Source organism: Charadrius vociferus, unplaced genomic scaffold (genome assembly GCF_000708025.1).
Source record: "Charadrius vociferus isolate BGI_N301 unplaced genomic scaffold, ASM70802v2 scaffold702, whole genome shotgun sequence".
Classification (NCBI taxonomy): Eukaryota; Metazoa; Chordata; class Aves; order Charadriiformes; family Charadriidae; genus Charadrius; species Charadrius vociferus.
The window spans coordinates 367,235-384,699 of NW_009647433.1; the positions used below are offsets into that span (position 1 = coordinate 367,235).

The window sequence follows — 17,465 nt, forward strand, 5'->3', positions numbered from 1 at the left end:
GAAAAACAAGTATAATCAAGTGTCAGAGTTAGGTGACCTTTAAGAAGGGGTATGTGGATGTGCACAGCAAAACTCCCTTTGCATTAGTGCATTACTGGGGAAGGAAAAACCTTTGCATGCAAAACTTACATGTGTTCAGAAAGTAAACTGCGGCAGCAAAGGGCCTTTTCCTGATGATGTACCTAAGTACGATGAACATACTCATTTGAAATAGAGAGATCTGGAGGGAAAAGACAAATAGCTTTCAGTTGTATTGTTTTTAAAACACTGCTTCTTCCTTTTGAACACCAGGTCCTTATAATTACATGTTAACTGGAACTGGTCAAAACAATTTGTCTAACTGAGATTAAACTGGTTTAGGGATTCATTGTCAGTAAAAGCATCATAGAACATAACACTTTCATATTAGTCAATAATGAATGTGGAAAAAAAACCAACGATTTCTCTTTTTACAGAAAAACCTGCCATTGCTCCACCTGTATTTGTATTTCAGAAGGATAAAGCACAGAAGGTAAGGAGATGTTGATATATTGGGGTTTTTTGTTTTGTTCTGTAGCACTGACTCCTTCCATGTTGAGCAGCTGTTTGTCTCTACTGTTTTGAAGTTGGATAATAGAGCATTAACATTATTAATGGGCATAAGGTGAAGAGGTACTGGAGGGCTAAAAGTGGGAAGATGTATGATGGTGGCATGAAACAAGTAGCTCTTCAGACAGAAGATGGACCAAATCTGGGAGAAAAAGTATCTTCAAAGCTTCATCTTGAAAGGTACAGGTGGCAAAGAAGTGGTGACAGCTGCAGTTGCATGAGAAAACGATAAAATTTCTTTTTCTGATAATACAGTTAATACAAAGCCAAGAAAATCATGGTCTAAATTATTGCTTTTCACCTCCGTATGTGTAAATGTATCTCATATCTTTGGTTAGTAAGCTGTGAGGTGTCTTAATTACCTTGGAAAATGGTAGTCCTGTTCCCTCACCTGTCCCTCTCCCCCTGCCACGTGTTCCTGTCCCTGCCTTTGGGTCTGCGGTAGCGGTTAGGCAGTGCTGTGGTGAGCTGGAGCTGGGCCACAGTCTGCTGGAAGGCGTTCATGGGTGGGCTTGTGTTGAACCAAGAGGGTGATGCAACTCATCCTATGACTGCAGAGGAGTTGAGCTCAGGAGAGAAATGAGAGTCGAAGGAAGGAGAAAGACCTTCCCTTTAGGCGAACTTGCTATTAAGTTGAAATAGGTGTAATGGAAAACCATGGCTGTTTGGACTGAGTGCAGTATAGTTTGTGTTCCTCTTCACTTTGAAAGTGACACACAAAATGTTCTGGATGAGTGCTAGGGTGTGTTTTTCCTTACTTTTTTTTCCTAAACAGTAAGCCTTCTAGTTTTTTATATTGTAATTTTTTTTTAGTAAAAGAAATTAATAAGAATCTCAGTATATTGCAGTATTTAATTCTGCCTGGTTAATAGTAAAAACTGTTAACATTTATAAAAAATAAAATAAGATCAAGGTTACCCTTCTTTCAGCTGAAGCTGGTGGGAACCAAGAGAAGTTACACATGTACACAATTCACTCCCGAATCACGGGGTTGTTATGTTATCTGTGCACTCAGAAATCTTCTCAAATGTTTGAATAGAGATGTTGATCCATTTTGCAGTAGGTTGCTTTTCTTTGGTTTGGGACAATTACAAGAGTTGGTTTCTCACTGGTTTAGTAGGCATATTCCTCAGCAGGAGCTTGAAATCTTTTGTCAGCTTGGAAAGTATTTAAATCTGCCATTCTTTTAATATTAGCTGATGAACTTAAATATATCGTAGAGTAAATACTTTTGAGATGTTCCTTCCAGTTACATTTTTTACAGGGGTAATTTACATGGAGTAAACAAAGGGAGTGCTAGTGTTTGTGCTATCAGTTTGGAACGCGTATTTTCTTCTAGGAAACGGTTCCCAGTCACCAGCTGTTCCTTTAGGCTGTCCCTTTAGGCTGTCCCTTTAGGCTGTCCCTTTAGGCTGTCCCTTTAGGCTGTCCCTTTAGGCTGTCCCTTTAGGCTGTCCCTTTAGGCTGTCCCTTTAGGCTGTCCCTTTAGGCTGTCCCTTTAGGCTGTCCCTTTAGGCTGTCCCTTTAGGCTGTCCCTTTAGGCTGTCCCTTTAGGCTGTCCCTTTAGGCTGTCCCTTTAGGCTGTCCCTTTAGGCTGTCCCTTTAGGCTGTCCCTTTAGGCTGTCCCTTTAGGCTGTCCCTTTAGCTTTAGGCTGGCCCTTTAGGCTGTCCCTTTAAGCTGTCCCTTTAGGCTGGCCCTTTAGGCTGTCCCTTTAAGCTGTCCCTTTAGGCTGGCCCTTTAGGCTGTCCCTTTAAGCTGTCCCTTTAGGCTGGCCCTTTAGGCTGTCCCTTTAAGCTGTCCCTTTAGGCTGGCCCTTTAGGCTGTCCCTTTAAGCTGTCCCTTTAGGCTGGCCCTTTAGGCTGTCCCTTTAAGCTGTCCCTTTAGGCTGGCCCTTTAGGCTGTCCCTTTAAGCTGTCCCTTTAGGCTGGCCCTTTAGGCTGTCCCTTTAAGCTGTCCCTTTAGGCTGGCCCTTTAGGCTGTCCCTTTAAGCTGTCCCTTTAGGCTGGCCCTTTAGGCTGTCCCTTTAAGCTGTCCCTTTAGGCTGGCCCTTTAGGCTGTCCCTTTAAGCTGTCCCTTTAGGCTGGCCCTTTAGGCTGTCCCTTTAAGCTGTCCCTTTAGGCTGGCCCTTTAGGCTGTCCCTTTAAGCTGTCCCTTTAGGCTGGCCCTTTAGGCTGTCCCTTTAAGCTGTCCCTTTAGGCTGTCCCTTTAGGCTCCATGAAGTTGCACCATGGTGAGTTTTCTCACCATGTGTCCTTTAACCTGGCAGTGCTTCCACAGGTAGCCTGGAAGCAGTGATCATGGCGACGTGCAACCCAAGCAGAGCGATGTGGTCCCGTGTCCTTTCTTTGCTGGCCTGGTGCTTCAGTGCCAAGCTGGCAGGCCTTGTGCTCTCAAGTGCCTTCACGTGGAACCCTCTGTTTCTGCACAGAGTGCAGACTTCCAGTGGCCTGCGCACAGTGTTCGGCTCTGCAGGCTCCTGTGTTGGGCTGGGGGACAGAGCTGTTGCACTCTGGTATGTCTCAAGAAAACAGTCATAAAACATTGTGACTAAAGGCTCAGTGTCTCTTTGGGCTGGCAGGGAAGATCCAGGGATCCAGGGAGAGGGATCTGGGTTTTAATCTTCCCAGCTGCCTCTGAGGCTGCTGAGGACCGTGGTGATGCTGTAGGTAGCTGCGTGCAGGATAGCCTCTGCCACGGCACAGCCAGAAAGCCACCGTGAGATGAGGTGCAGGGACCTCATCTCACAGTCCTGCACCTTATCTCACCGTGATGAGGCCTGTGGGTGAGCCAAGCACCCTGAAGGCACGGGTGTTAGAAAACAGATCGGAATTGATCTAAAAATGAAGTAGTGCTGATGCCGGAGAGGGGGCTGGCCGCAGTCCACCTTGGTGTGGAATAGGCCCAGCTTGGCTGGGGAACGGGGCTTGTTGCTTGAAGCAATTCATGAGGAGTGTACCAGTGGCATCTGTCACCTGGTTGCCAGTTTTCAAAGTGTAATACATCTGGTAACAAAAATACATGTTTATGTTAAACAGTGTAATGTATGGAGATGTACCATTTTCTTAAAAGGAGGAGGGGGGTGGTTAATAATCATTTTAGTAGCTTATACTGTGTGTATTTGAGACTGGAGAGAAAGAACGAGAGAACCATCAGTGCTGTGCTTCTGACCGTTTTATTAAATAAAGGGCCAAAGCCTGCTTGTTTCTTGTGCCCAGAGCTGTTTTTGTAGTGTTGATACAATAGTGATAGAGTTAGAATGTGGTGCTGTTAGCCAAAAGTAACAGCCACTTAATATATGCTCTGTATATCAGAACGTAGCATTCAGGACAGCTGAGTGTCCCTTTCATCAACGTAATCAAGGAAAGGTGACTCCAGGTTACATACTTGTTGACACCTTTCACTGTACTTTTGGAAAGACTAACAGCTAAGTGTTACAGTTAACAGTTAACTCCGTTATTGTTTCCATGCAAGGTATCTGGGTAAGTGCATTGCCTGCCACAAAAGATATCCTTATTAAAGTTAACAAGGAAAAACTATTAAAAGAGGAGATTTTCCTTAAGCAAAGTTTTGAAGAAAATGCAAAAGTAACTTCAAAATAGTTGACAAAAGCCACACTTCTAAAATATGTAATTTCTCTATGTAAATTACAATTTTAATTTTGCAAAATGTCTGTTAAAACAAGTTGGCTTTCCTCTGGGGCTGCATGCAAGGGGTTCAGAGGCTTTTCAGCACCAACGCAGCGATCTGACAATAAGCAGGGAGTGAGGAGAAGGCACTGCGTTGTGTATTCAATTAGTTGTCCGTGATGATTGTGTAGATGTTTGCCTAGTGCTCTTCTGCATCAAACAGGGCAGCCTGTGCAGAATTATTTTGTTGCAGTGTCTGCAGGCCCTCTGAGTATCAGGGCTGGGTTGATATTGTTCAGTGGTCTTAACGGACTTCTCTGGAGCTAACGTTGTCTACCATTAAGTTAAAGAACATTATTTTTCTAGAGATCTCTACTTAAGGTTGTGCTTGTAAGGTTTCAGACATCTATTTCTCAACTAGAAGTTGGAAAATATTCAGCATGTTGCAGGACAAAATGCATACTAGTCTGGAAACTAATTTTTTAACTGGTTGTTCCACCTAAGGTTGTATACAGTTTAGTAAAACATCAGAACATGCAGTTTGTCATGTTTATTTAGAGGGGACAAAGAGTTCATGGTGTACAGAAACGATGCCTTAATTTTACTTTCAGTAAGGAGGTTCTGGCTGTTTTCTTTGGCAGTTAAAAAAACAGGATTAGTCTGTCAGTTCTGATTTTCATTATAGCTATCAGTTAATGGTGAACGTAAAGTTGGCTGTTTCCACATTTGTTGAGTGAGTTTCCATTTTCATATGTCCTTAACTCTTTGAGAACTATTTTTACAATGTGTGAAAGAGAGGTCTTGCAAATATCTGAATGATAGCATCCAAATATTGTCCTTTTTATATGCTATTATTAATTTTTCTGACAAGCAGAGCTTCTGGTGCTGACACTAGTTGGAAAATTGCATCAGATTATGAAGACTCATAACTGTTAAGATCCGAAAGCAACGTGAAGTCCTAACATTTATGCTATGTTAAGCATAAATATTACTGTTACTCCATTATCTAGCCTGATAACTAATATATGAATTATACTGTGCTTTTCATAGTACTTTTAAAGTACTTTTAAAGATTTCAGGTGATAGATACAACTTGTTCTATGGTTAATTTTTGTCACTTGTTAGACTTGTGTTTCTGCTCTGAAACTAATTTTAACTTTTGGCATAAAACCATTTTGTGACAAGTTTCTGGCCATAGGTTACTTGAAGTCATTTTATGAAGCTAACTGGAGTTAACTTTGAACATAGATTTCTGAGATCAAATTATTCTGAATTCTTCCTTGCATTTACACATTTTTAAGTAGGTATAGTAGCTCCAACAAATTTAACCAGTAGTGTTGTAAAGAAACAATTGGTTAAAAATGCTTTTAGAGTAGCGTCCTTTGTTCTGCAAGTGTGAGCTGTGGTCGTCTTCCACTCCTCATTGATTCTGACAACGCAAGGATCATCATGACTCCCTAGTCATGAGTACAACAAAAGGTAGATACTCAATCCACATTTAAAAAATATTTTTGCACTATAAAGCAAGTCATTGTCTATTATGTAGCTTGCACCTTGTCCTCTTCCCTCCACCAGCCTGAGTTGGGGGTAATGGTAGAATATATAAAAGAACACTTTATTTCTAGCTTGTTATATGACTAGTTGTGGTCAATGTACTGCTTTCTGTAGGTGAATTGAGAGCTTTTAAGGGTGGCTCTGGAGGAAGATAAGTTACATGATACTTTGGTCGTGTCCCATACCTAAGTGGTGCTGCAAAACGATGCAAAGAATTTAAGGGGGTAACTGGCACCTGGATCGTAACGGTAAGGGAGTAGTTCTGGAGCGAACAAGGATTTACGTTATTAAGTTGTTACATGGTCTTAACTGTGGAGGTTTAAAAATAGATGTGGAGTCGTAAAAGTGATTTCAGTGATTAGAAAGGTGGCATTCCCATGTAGTCTGGAGAGCAAGATCATGAGTATAGAAAAGAGAAATTGTATTAGACGATACATAAAGTAGAGATTGGGTGAAGTCCTGGTTTGATGTAGCATGATTTGGAAAAGCCTGTTTTTTGGTGGTTTGAGGAGGTGGATAATTAGAAGGTGCTCTTTCTGCTATGGGCGTAAGTTGTAGGTTTAGGATGGTGGCAGAAGAGAGAGAAAACTGTGGCAGAAGTAACTTGTATAGGGAGAAGCAACAGTATTTCCTTTCCCAGGCTCTCTTAGCATCGCTAGCACAGCTGCCAAGCGGTTTTGTTAGGGAGACCCGATTCAACTTCGCTGTAAGTCAAAAGTATACTTAAGGACTTAAAATTAATGCCAAAGAGTTTGTAGTTGTGAATGTATTGCTACACTGGTGCACTTAGAATAACAATGACGAATGTATTTGGAGAGGACAGTTGTGCAAGGCAAAGCTTAGAGGAGTACAGAGGCTGGTAATGTAAAAGGCTGCTGAGAATACTAGCAAGAGTTGTCCTCTGCTTTAACCAGGTAAAGATTGTGAAAAGATACAGTAGTCTTTTTGGGCCATTAGATGTGGGTGCTAGTTTGGGAAAAATGAGGAAAGGAGGCATAAATAGTACAACTTAAAAATGGGAGGAAAAACTGACACGAGTATTTGTTCCAGTCTTTATAAAAAAGGAGTATTATTTCCTTGCCTATATTTGGTGGTTTTAGCATCATGTTAATCTTAGCTTTTATGTATTTCTTCATGTCTCTCCTTATTTCCTGCAATGCAGAGGAAGCCAAATCTCCAAGTACACTTTTACATATTTAGTCTAGGTGTATTTTTTGGGGGCTTTAATAAAATAGGTGTTGATTGATCTGGCTGAGCAAGGTGAGTTTGCGTAGGTGGCTTCCTAACATTATTAGTCTCTCCGTTGATCTTTACCTTAGTATTTAAGAGACAGGAACAGATTTCTGCCGAGTTCTCCTGAGAGTTGTACTTATAAGGAATGCTTCCTCTAGAGAAGAGGCAGCTCAGACGGAGACATCACAGACCTAACACATTACAGCAAAAAGGAAGAGAATGAACTGTTCTTCACCAGCTCCAAAGAACTTTGAAACAGAACTTCTAACTTACGAATTTAAGAGATCAGAAAACACTTTCAATATTAAGCATGACTGAAGACTGAAATGAATTTCAGGAGCTTGCAGTTTCCCTTGGATGTGCTTTTTTGAGACAGCTGTACAGAATTCTGTCTGGAGCAGTTTTGGTTTGACAAATCCTCGAGGCCTTTGTTGGTTTTGTCTTCCGTGAGTTAAGCCACATACTATTCACAGAGTTCTGAAGCTTGCGATAGTGCCTGATCCATTTAATATATTGATTTTTTTTTTCTTAATATAATTTTATGTATTGACCTGGCAAAGAAGTTCTCATCTTGGCATCAGATTTTTCTGCGTAAAAGTGGTGACTGGCAATAAGTGTTATTTTTGGTTTGTTTCTTTTCTGAGTCTTGGAGCCCATATTCCAGTTTTGCTTAGGATAGAAATCAGACTTATGCTGGCAGGTTACCTTGCTTATTTCACTTCTTAAAATACTTGTCAAATATTACAAGAGTTAGTGAATTCTGATGCATGTTTACTTAGCCTACTTTGAAATGTTCTAAACTGTATCGATATGAATTACTTGCAAAATAATTTATTGTCATTTACACTTTTAAGTATATAGCACAAGTGTGTGTTGAATGATCTTGCCTCTTCTTGCATTATTGGCCTTTTTATGATCTGTAGCTAGAAGTCAGTGTAAATAGCTGGTAAGGGTATTTGTTTTTTTTTTTTCTTTGAATTTTGCCAATTGCTTGCTGAACCCAAGTATGTGAGCTACTACCATCTGCATGATCCTCTTACAAGGAGTTTGGCACGATGGGGTTTTTGTCTCCTTTAGTTTTGTGTTGGTTTTCTTGAACCTGTGATAGTTTAGTTTAATTTGATGCTTTCCAGTTCTTGCTCTGTGGGAGTCACTGTGTTGCCGGGAATCCCATATGCCACTCATGATTTCATAGTTATATTCCTGCTCCTTTTCCCTCCAAATTCTGTGTGTGTTATGACTGAAGAATAATAAGATATTTAGGAATTTTTATGTAGAAACACTTCTATACCATCTTCCTATGCATTATTTTGTTTCTTATGGACAATGAATCTTCTTAGTCATCTTCAGCCCCAGAGTCTGTCTGTCTACAGTTTCCTAATTGGTCCCTGTTGCCTTCAGATCACTGGGATGGTTAGCTCGTCCTGAGGTTCATTCTGGCTTTTGGCAAGGGTCGTCTGTCCCATCCTTATTTCCTAGTACTGTTTTGGGTATAGAATCATAGAATTGTTTGGGTTGGAAGGGACCTTAAAGCTCACCCAGTCCCACTCCCTGCCCTGGGCAAGGACACCTCCCACCAGCCCAGGTTGCTCCAAGCCCCGTCCAACCTGGCCTTGAACACCTCCAGGGATGGGACAGCCACAGCTTCTCTGGGCAACCTGTACCAGGGGCTCACCACCCTCACAGCCAAGAATTTCTTCCTAATATCTAATCTAAATCTTCTCTCTTCCAGTTTGAAGCCATCACCCTTTGTCCTATCACTACATGCCCTTATAGAAAGTCCCTCTCCAGCTTTCCTGTAGGCCCCCTTCAGATACTGGAAGGCCACTATAAAGTCTCCTCGGAGCCTTCTCTTCTCCAGGCTGAACCCCCCCAACTCTCCCAGCCTGTCCTCCCAGCAGAGGGGGCTCCAGCCCTCCCAGCATCTCCGGGGCCTTCTCTGGCCCCGCTCCAACAGCTCCATGTCCTTCTGCTGTTGGGACCCCCCGAGCTGGAGGCAGCACTGCAGGGGGGTCTCCCCAGAGCAGAGCGCAGCAGAGGGGCGCAATCCCCCCCTCGCCCTGCTGGCCACGCTGCTGGGGATGCAGCCCGGGGTGCGGGGGGCTTTCTGGGCTGCCAGTGCACATTGCCGGCTCCTGGGGAGCTTCTCACCCACCGACACCCCCAAGCCTTTCTCCTCAGGGCTGCTCTCACTCGCTGTGTTTTTTATGGTCGCGTCCCCTGTGCCAGGGTTCTTCAAAGGCTGTGTGAATAACAGCAGGGCTGTCTCGGTCTCCTGGACAGCAGCTGCACTGGTTTAAATGTTAAGACTGTTCTACATGTTTCCTGAAAACTAGAAACCTGACTAGAGAACGAGACCCAAATTTCTTCCCTTGCAGCCGGAATGTTTATGGCCCCGCTTTCTCTGCTCGGTGCCGATGAACTGCCTCTGGCCCCATGGATGGCCAGAGGTGGTTTGGCAGGGTTGAAGAGGTGTGGGGGTGAGGTACGTGGTTAGGACTTGGGGTACCACAGTGAGAGGACCAGAGAACATGTGCAGCATAAGCCAGGAGAAAAATCAAATCTTCAGTGCTGCTCCTTACATAATTGCCTTTGTGGTTAGTGTGATGCAGGTAACTTGTGACTTAATTCTTTTACTTTTTTTATGACTATCTCCCCTCGAAGGGGAAGAAAGCCATTTGGGTCATGTTTGGAATGCTGTTAATTTTGGATTCTGTCAAATTGGAAGAGGGTAGATTTAGATGAGATCTGAGGAAGAACTTCTTGACTGTGTGGGTGGTGAGCCCCTGGCGCAGGTTGCCCAGAGAAGCTGTGGCTGTCCCATCCCTGGAGGTGTTCAAGGCCAGGTTGGATGGGGCTTGGAGCAACCTGGGCTGGTGGGAGGTGTCCCTGCCCAGGGTAGGGGGGCTGGAACTGGATGATCTTTAAGGTCCCTTCTAACCCAAACCAGTCTGTGATTCTATGAAAGTAAGGCTTAGCATAAAAACTGAACTAGGAGTAATGGGTATAAAACATCAAGTGGAGGACTGAGCTGTTTACCCCTTGCCCTTATGTATGAATAACATACACATGTTGTAAGCGCTGTGGCCGGTTCCCGATACCCTTTTCATGCTGTTCTTCTGAAGCAAAGAGGTAAGAATAGCCAAGTGCTAGACTTGGTTTAATTTTTGGCGACAAACAAAATAATTCTTTAATTCTACTCTCTTGTTCTGTGGAGTTTTAAGTTAGTGTTTGGGTCTGTTCATACCAGCTTCAGGTTAAAACCAGAAAATTTTGAAAATACAAATTGAAATGAACCCGCTCATAAAATTGCATGTATTGCAATCTTTTAATAATTGCATCTGTTTGAGGACAGGCCAAGTTATAGCTGAAGAACTTTGGGCCCTCAAGATTTAAAAGCTGCTGTTTATTTTTGAGGTTGCTGTTTGCTCTCTTTTGCGTACACCTGGGCAATGATGAGCATTTTTAGTCTGTCTTTATTCTACTAAACGTTTTTAGAGAGCAAGCCAAGGTTATGTGCTTCTTAGCCACATCTTCACCTGCCTGGTTCTCCAGATACTTCACCGTAAGACACCAGGAGGCTTGGCCCACAGATGGCAGCTGGGAGAATGTCTTTGTCCTGCATATTATCCATGGACTGTAATTTAGTCCTTTATCACAATGCAGTTGTTCATGCTCAAATCCTTTAACTTTTTAATTCTCCAGATGTGTGCAGTATATGGTTATGCTTAGTTTTTGTTCTACAAGTGGGGACCTGCAGCATTAAATAATCTGAAGAGATGTGAAGAGTCTGCCCCAGGAGTTCAGCAAGTATCAAATACCATTAGTGTGCACGCACTATCCTGTCACCCTCCTCCTGGAAACAGATGGGCAAAATTTTAAATTTACAAAAGAAAACATTGGTGTCGTTTTTCAGATAATTCACCGTCGCATGAATATGAAAGGATTGTTTGTCTTGTGTGAATGTTATGTGAATTTCTGTGGAGAATTTTATAATCAGCCCCATCTCCCTCAAACGTGTGTGAAGAAGCAGTGAAGGACAGTTATTTACAGGAATTGTCTATTTAATTCTTATGTCTGAATCTGGGGGTAAAAGCAATTAGCTGTCCTTCCGGCCTTGAGAGAAAGCGTTAAACCCCAACAACCCCGTGGCTGGCAAAAATGCTCTTTTCCCAGGGACACTGACATTTTTAGCTAACTTTCAAAAAAGTGTATTTGCTCTGACTGATGGTTTTTGTGGGGAGGGGAAGCTGATTCAGTCAGCAGGTTCTGTTACCTGGTTTGTGCGTATTTTAATTGGTGTCTCAGTGGCAAGCAATTCTTTCTGCCATACTGTGAAAAGAGTGGAATTTAAAAAGGGGTTAGCAGATCCTCTCACTAGGACGACTGCTCTCTCATGTTGCAGCCTTGCATTGAAGGGACGTTGTCTTTTTTGCTCCCAGTCCCCTGCAGAGCAAAAAGGTTTGTCGGATTCAGGCGAGGACCCCCAGGGAGAGGTTGAGCCCCCCCACCATGGTCTGGGTGACACAGAATCAGCTGGTGAGCACGACTCTGAGCACCCTGCTCCCGCTGTGGCCTCAGTCAGTGCTACCCTGAGTCCTGCTTGTGAAGCCCAGCTTGCTCCTATTCAACAAGAACTGGCAGGGGTAAGTGTGAACCTACCAAGTACTTCTGCTGCTGAGGGGATTAAAGAAAAAGTCCCTTCTACTAAGAGGAATCTGTTATTGTTAACTTTAGGTAGTGCAGCTCACTGTGTGTCTGGTTCTTTGATCTCAAGCGGTAGTCCCCTCTAAGCCATTGTTTCAATTAGTAGAAATGAAATTTGGGACTCCCTAGTGGGTGTTATTATAGAAGACGCATCAAGTATTAATTTCAAAATTTGGGGTGTAAACTCTTGTGTTTGCTAAGGATGAGCACTCTTCTAAGTGAGTGAGAAAGTGGGTATATATGAGGGATTTGCTTTGAGCAGTTTAGAGAAGGATTGTTTAGTCCCTCTGAGCTATAATGTTGCAGCTTGACAAAGTGTGCTCCGTTTCCACTGGATATAAACAGGAACTTGTCACACTCACCTGTAATGTACTTAACAGATTAAAAGCAGCAAGAGAGATGCTAAAGCAGAATTTTGAATTTGGGTACTTGGACGACAAACAAAATCAGTACGTTGAGGTAGGAAAAGCTGTCAGTGCTGTTAATTTAAGTTTTTTCTACTGATGGTGCAGCAAATTATTTTTTGAAAGATTAGATCACCAAATTGCTACCATACAGTCTTTCAAAGAAATTTTAAGTGTTTGTAATCTTTCTGGGTGGTGGAGTGTATTTTCTTGGTGCAGGTGAGCATCACCTTAGCATGCATTGTGACCACGCACACTAGGCATGTATTCTTTGATAGATCTTTGCCTGTTAAGGCTACTCAACGCAGTACCTGCACCCTTTTCTTGTTTTGATTTTTTGTTTTGTTTTCAAGAATGGGCCATTTCAAGTAAACACAGTGCTGAATGGATTGTCCTAAGAAGGTACAAACAGCTGTAGGTTAAACCCCTTTTGGGGTCCAGGCTGTCAGCTCTTGCAGACCTGCTGCAGAAATTTTTCTATTTCAATTTCTTTTTTTAAGTTTAAAGATTTCAAGGGTTAGTATTTTAAAATATAGCCGGTAAACATAGCCACATCTTTCTATGTCAGTCTTCTATCATTTGAAATTGCCACTGTTACTAGAACTGGGCAAGAGAACTGTATAAACCATACTTTCAAGAAAACTGCAGCAAGTGGTCGTTATCTTAGACTCGCTCTTAAAGGGCAGAAAATCTTACCCCAGATCTGAAAGAAATTTAAGAACAAAAAATGCTGTTGGGGAATGTATGCAGGAGTTCTTGGCTGTACACAACAGATATCGAGGCATCCTTGAACGTTACTCTGTTCACTTAAATTTATGGAGTAGTACAGTGTTTGGTATAGGCATGTAACTGGCCTGCGTACGCACTGGCAAGCATTCTTCTAATGATCCTGGTTTCTTAGAGTAAAACTGTCTCTTACATTGAAATATATAGAAGGTCGATGCATCTTCAGAGTCCTCATACTGGTTTGCTGGGGCAGGTTTCAGCATCTTCACAGGACCTTGGGAAGGTAGATGAATTAGGACTGAAGTCTGAAGAAGAGACGCTGCATATTTCTTGTTTACTTGGTATTGTTTGTACGTTAACACGGTGTGGCCTGAAATACAGCCTCTTGCAGAGCTGGTTTTGATGTCTTGACTTTCAGCTGTATAACCCAAGCCAGCATGTAGCAGTGCCAGCAGGACTCCATTGTTTGAGAGGTTCTGGAACAGCTTTTAAGCAAGAGCCATGGCAATTCAAGAATGCTTATAAATGTGCAAATGTCTGGATTGCGACTTGCTCTACCATGCTCTGAAATCCTTTTGTATAAGACTTTTTGCATCCTAAATGTATTTTTCAAAGATAAACACTGTAAGTGTACTCTTCCAGATTTCACCTAATTATGTTGTCTTTTTTTGCTTTCCCTGAATTCTCCCTTGCCTTCCCTGCTTCTTCTCTTTATTGTGATTAAACAAAAACTGGCAGATTTGTTGAAGTTTGTGTAAGTTCTGTTAGTTTGTTGTAACTACTGTGTGAGAAAGTAATGGGTGTAAAGCAGTGTTTATACTTCATTGTGGGATGATTAATTACTTTCACTGGCACTTTTAAAAAGCAGTTGGTAGCCTTTGAAAAGTGTGTGTGGTCAATTAGAAACAAGTCAGAATTGTAGAAACCTCCATTTAGAAATAATTGCAACTTTTCTGTAGCTGGATTTCTAAAAGTAAGCGGAGAAGGGAATAAGTGAAAGGTGCCTTCTGTTCTTAAATGAGGAGTAAATTGCAGGTTGGATTTTGATGTTACTGGTTTAAGTGTCTCTTCAGCTTCTGATTTCAAAGAACTGGATGGAGAGAAGTTGAGTCGCTTTAATGGTTCCTGATAGGATGAGGTGGTCCTGGCTTTCATTTCTGTTGTATAGTATACTTGTGTAAAACATCTGTTGCATTAAAGTACAGACTGAGTAGCCTGGAAAGAGAGGCCTGTCGTGGAACGGCTGGACTGCTGTTGGTTATCACTAATTGTAATCAGATTTTTTTTCCAGTGTGTCAAGATTATCATGCATATATTCCCCCTTTTTTTTTGTCTAGTCTCCCCAGCCTCTCCCAAATAAACAACACTGGTAAGCAACTTCTGGCTCCAGTGTTAACTTACTTTATAGCATGGCTTCATAAGAAAATGAAGCTTATGCTAATAGAGTTTATTGGTGTCCCCCAGCCTCATGGCGTCTGCCTTAACCTCTCTGTCAGATCAGAGCAAAGCTGCTGAGAGGTGTGGAGATCTTGGCTCTGGATTCCTCTGTGGGTAGGGGCAGACTAGACAGAGGAGAAAACATCATGCTACCTCAAGCATTTGACTTCTCACTGCAGGTTCTTCCACATCATTTGTCATCTAGGAAGGATCTGTGGGAAATCAGGCTTCATTAGGTCATCTGCATACAGCTTTATTTTCTTGAAAGCCTTTCTTCTAACAATGAGGGATTTAGGAGTATTTTCCAAGATATGTAAGAGCAAACTGGTTGTTGGTGAAAGCATTACTATAGTGAGAAGACTTGGGATTTATCCAAGGTTGAGGAGACCTGATAGGTGAACACCCAAGTAATGGGGAGTGAATAATGACAGCAAGTTTTATAATAAAAGCAAGGAAACAGAGAGGTGTGTGTTCTTACTGGATGCAGAATATAACAAACTTAAAAAAAAAAACAACAAACAAAACCAACTCCAACAGTTCCAAGTAGTGTTGATGACTCTGCAGTGGAATAACTTGTGCATATTCTCATTCATTTGAAAGCAGAAAATTGAACCTGAATATCTTAAGTGCTCAGGAGTTTCAGTACTGAGGTAGACGTAAACGAGGTTCTTTTGCCTGTCTGTGCTGGGGATCAACCTAAGGGATTATGGCTTTTTTCTTCCCTGGCCCTTTAAATTCTTGAGTCCATGAAAGATTTAAGTCTGTTGTTGCATTTCTCTGGTAGGAGTTATTTGCAAGGTCTGTCCCAACTTCCCCAAGCAATAATTGACAGAGCGAGCAGTGTGTGTACGGGTAAGGATGGCCTACCATCCTTACCCGTACACACACTGCTCGCTCTGTCAATTATTATAGCATACCAAATAGCATTATAGCATACCAAAGGATCTAAATATTTAGATGCCTATGTAGGAAAAAAATACATTTGAGAAAAAGGGAAGTCCTTTTTTACTTCTGTGCAGCATCTACTTTGACTAGGGTTGGCAATATCAGTAACGGCTGTAACTTGTCATGTGGGCTCTTGCATAGCTTTAATCTCCTAAAACTGTTGGACTAGGAAGCATGGAAGTAATTCAGAGAGAACAGATACTTAGCTCTGCTTTGCCCTCAGTAGGTTACAGAGTGGGGTTTGGGTATTGATGCTCCTTGCCCACTACATGTAGTGATGGTGTATATAATGGTGCTTGCATCGGTTAATGAAATGACAGTGATGTGACAATTTGAAGCTTGTGCTATACAAGCTTGTGTTTGACTTTTATTTTGTCTGTGTTACTTGAGCATCGAGAATACAGCAAGTGTTAGTAACAGCTTAAGTTTTTGAAGTTCGGGGGGAAATCGCTTCTCGATTTTTAAGGATTTTTGCACATGGAGATCTGCAGTTCCATTCATGCAGAATTTTAACCAAATGGTTTCCTTTTGCTTTCAGGATTTTTGCTAAAAATTGGAACAATTTTCTGGTGTATGTGACAACACTTTCTGTGCAAAATAGATTTTTTTTTTTTTTTCTGACTTCACGTGCTGAGTGCTGAAACAGATAGATGGTGTCATGGTTTTCCCCTTTAGCTTTATCCTTTGCGAAACTAGTGTATGTTGGCAGGGGAGATGCCTAATAAGATCATCTTCCAGTAGTGCGGAGTGCTGACCAATTATGTAGGAAGAGCATGGATCATCAAATACAGTATTAATGCAATTGGGCTGATAGATGTGTGTGGATGTGGAGGATTGTTTTCCAGAACTGTCAATAGCTTTGCATTCCGTACGCTAAAGGTCTTAAAAGTACTTGACTAGGATACTAGTGAAGTCGCTATACTTTTCTATTAATGTAAAACAAAAGAGAAAACCCCTTAAACTTAATTGCCTAGGCAAAATGCAGTGTAAATGGGTTTTCATTGGCATTGAGTGAAATAGTGATAGCACAGTAGTATCTAGATTCTAAATATATGCAGTGCTAAACACAAAATTTTTTACTTTCTGGCATTCTTCTGTCCAAGGTGTATCTTTCAGATGATAGTCCTGTGCGGTCTTAACCAGTCCTGTTGCACGTTGCCCGATCCTTGTGTGTCTGCCTGTTCTCCATGCCAAAGTCTGAGTAGCTGCGGTGGGGGAGGACGAGCTCTGGGCTCTGGCTGTGAGCTGCTGTTCCTCCCCCAGTCAGCCAGGCTCTGGACGTGTGTATCTGTGTGTCCTAGGGCAGGAGTGGGATGGAAGGGTAGTGTTGGACCAGGGAGAAGGTCCAGCGCGTCAAGAGGTTCTGGAATGAGATGGAGGTGCTAGTGCTGCCCTGGCCACCTTGCGTAGTGAAAGGAATCCATTATGGGAATATGTTTTGCAGGAACAAGGGGAATTGTGTCAGCTAAGGAACTGGCAGAGCAAGTAGGAGGAGAGAGACCTAGAAATCCTCAGAAAAGATGTGAAAATTTTGTTTAAAAACTTCTCGAATCTTGTGATGGTTGGTAGCCTGTGATGCTTCCTGTTTTGTTCCTGGTACTGTGGAAGATGCTAGGAGACTATCCATTGCTCATTCCTGTCAAAATATCATAGTACTGGTTTATAGAGCATGCTCCATATAGACAGTCCTCCAACACTGTCCTTTTGTGGAAGGAACAGATGTCAGTTACATTAATTAGGAGAAGTGCTTTGGAACGGAATCCCAAATAATGGGTATGTTCATGATGAGTTTGGAACTTCTATGATATTTTTGAAATCAAACCAAATTTGAAAATTGTCATTTTCAGATTTTCAATATATAGAAAATTGTAACTGTAATTGTTGCATGTTCTCTAAGGATAATAGTGCTTGGATGTGAATTTTCAGGTGTTTTATTTGTAAATTAAATATTTTGAATTAATACTGTTTAATAGTATCTGGGTGAAACTCAATATGCCTTCATGTGACTCATAAAAATACTGCTTTGCATCGAGCTTACATCATTGATGGTAAAGAAAAAAAATTTTCAAACTGATGATTAAAACATTTGGAATTACCCAAAGAGATTGAAATGTTCAGTATGTGATTTTTGTTTTATCACTATCATCTGATTGCAGAGATCAGCAGATGGATCAAGTCCAGAAGATGGAGATGGTAAGAGATTTGAATGTTAGATTAAAATGCATGAGTATTTGTGTCTCCAGG

The 17,465-nt window shown here is 41.9% G+C and overlaps 1 protein-coding gene across 1 annotated transcript in view; it reads left to right on the top strand.

Moving 5' to 3' along the window:
* Positions 1-415: 415 nt before the first annotated feature.
* RANBP3 (RAN binding protein 3) overlaps positions 416-17,465 on the top strand; it is a 44,791-nt gene continuing 27,741 nt past the window's right edge. The window contains exons 1-3 of the mRNA XM_009880612.1: positions 416-511; positions 11,445-11,648; positions 17,378-17,414. Coding sequence (XP_009878914.1) covers positions 416-511; positions 11,445-11,648; positions 17,378-17,414 — 337 coding nt within the window. The remainder of the gene's footprint in view (positions 512-11,444; positions 11,649-17,377; positions 17,415-17,465) is intronic.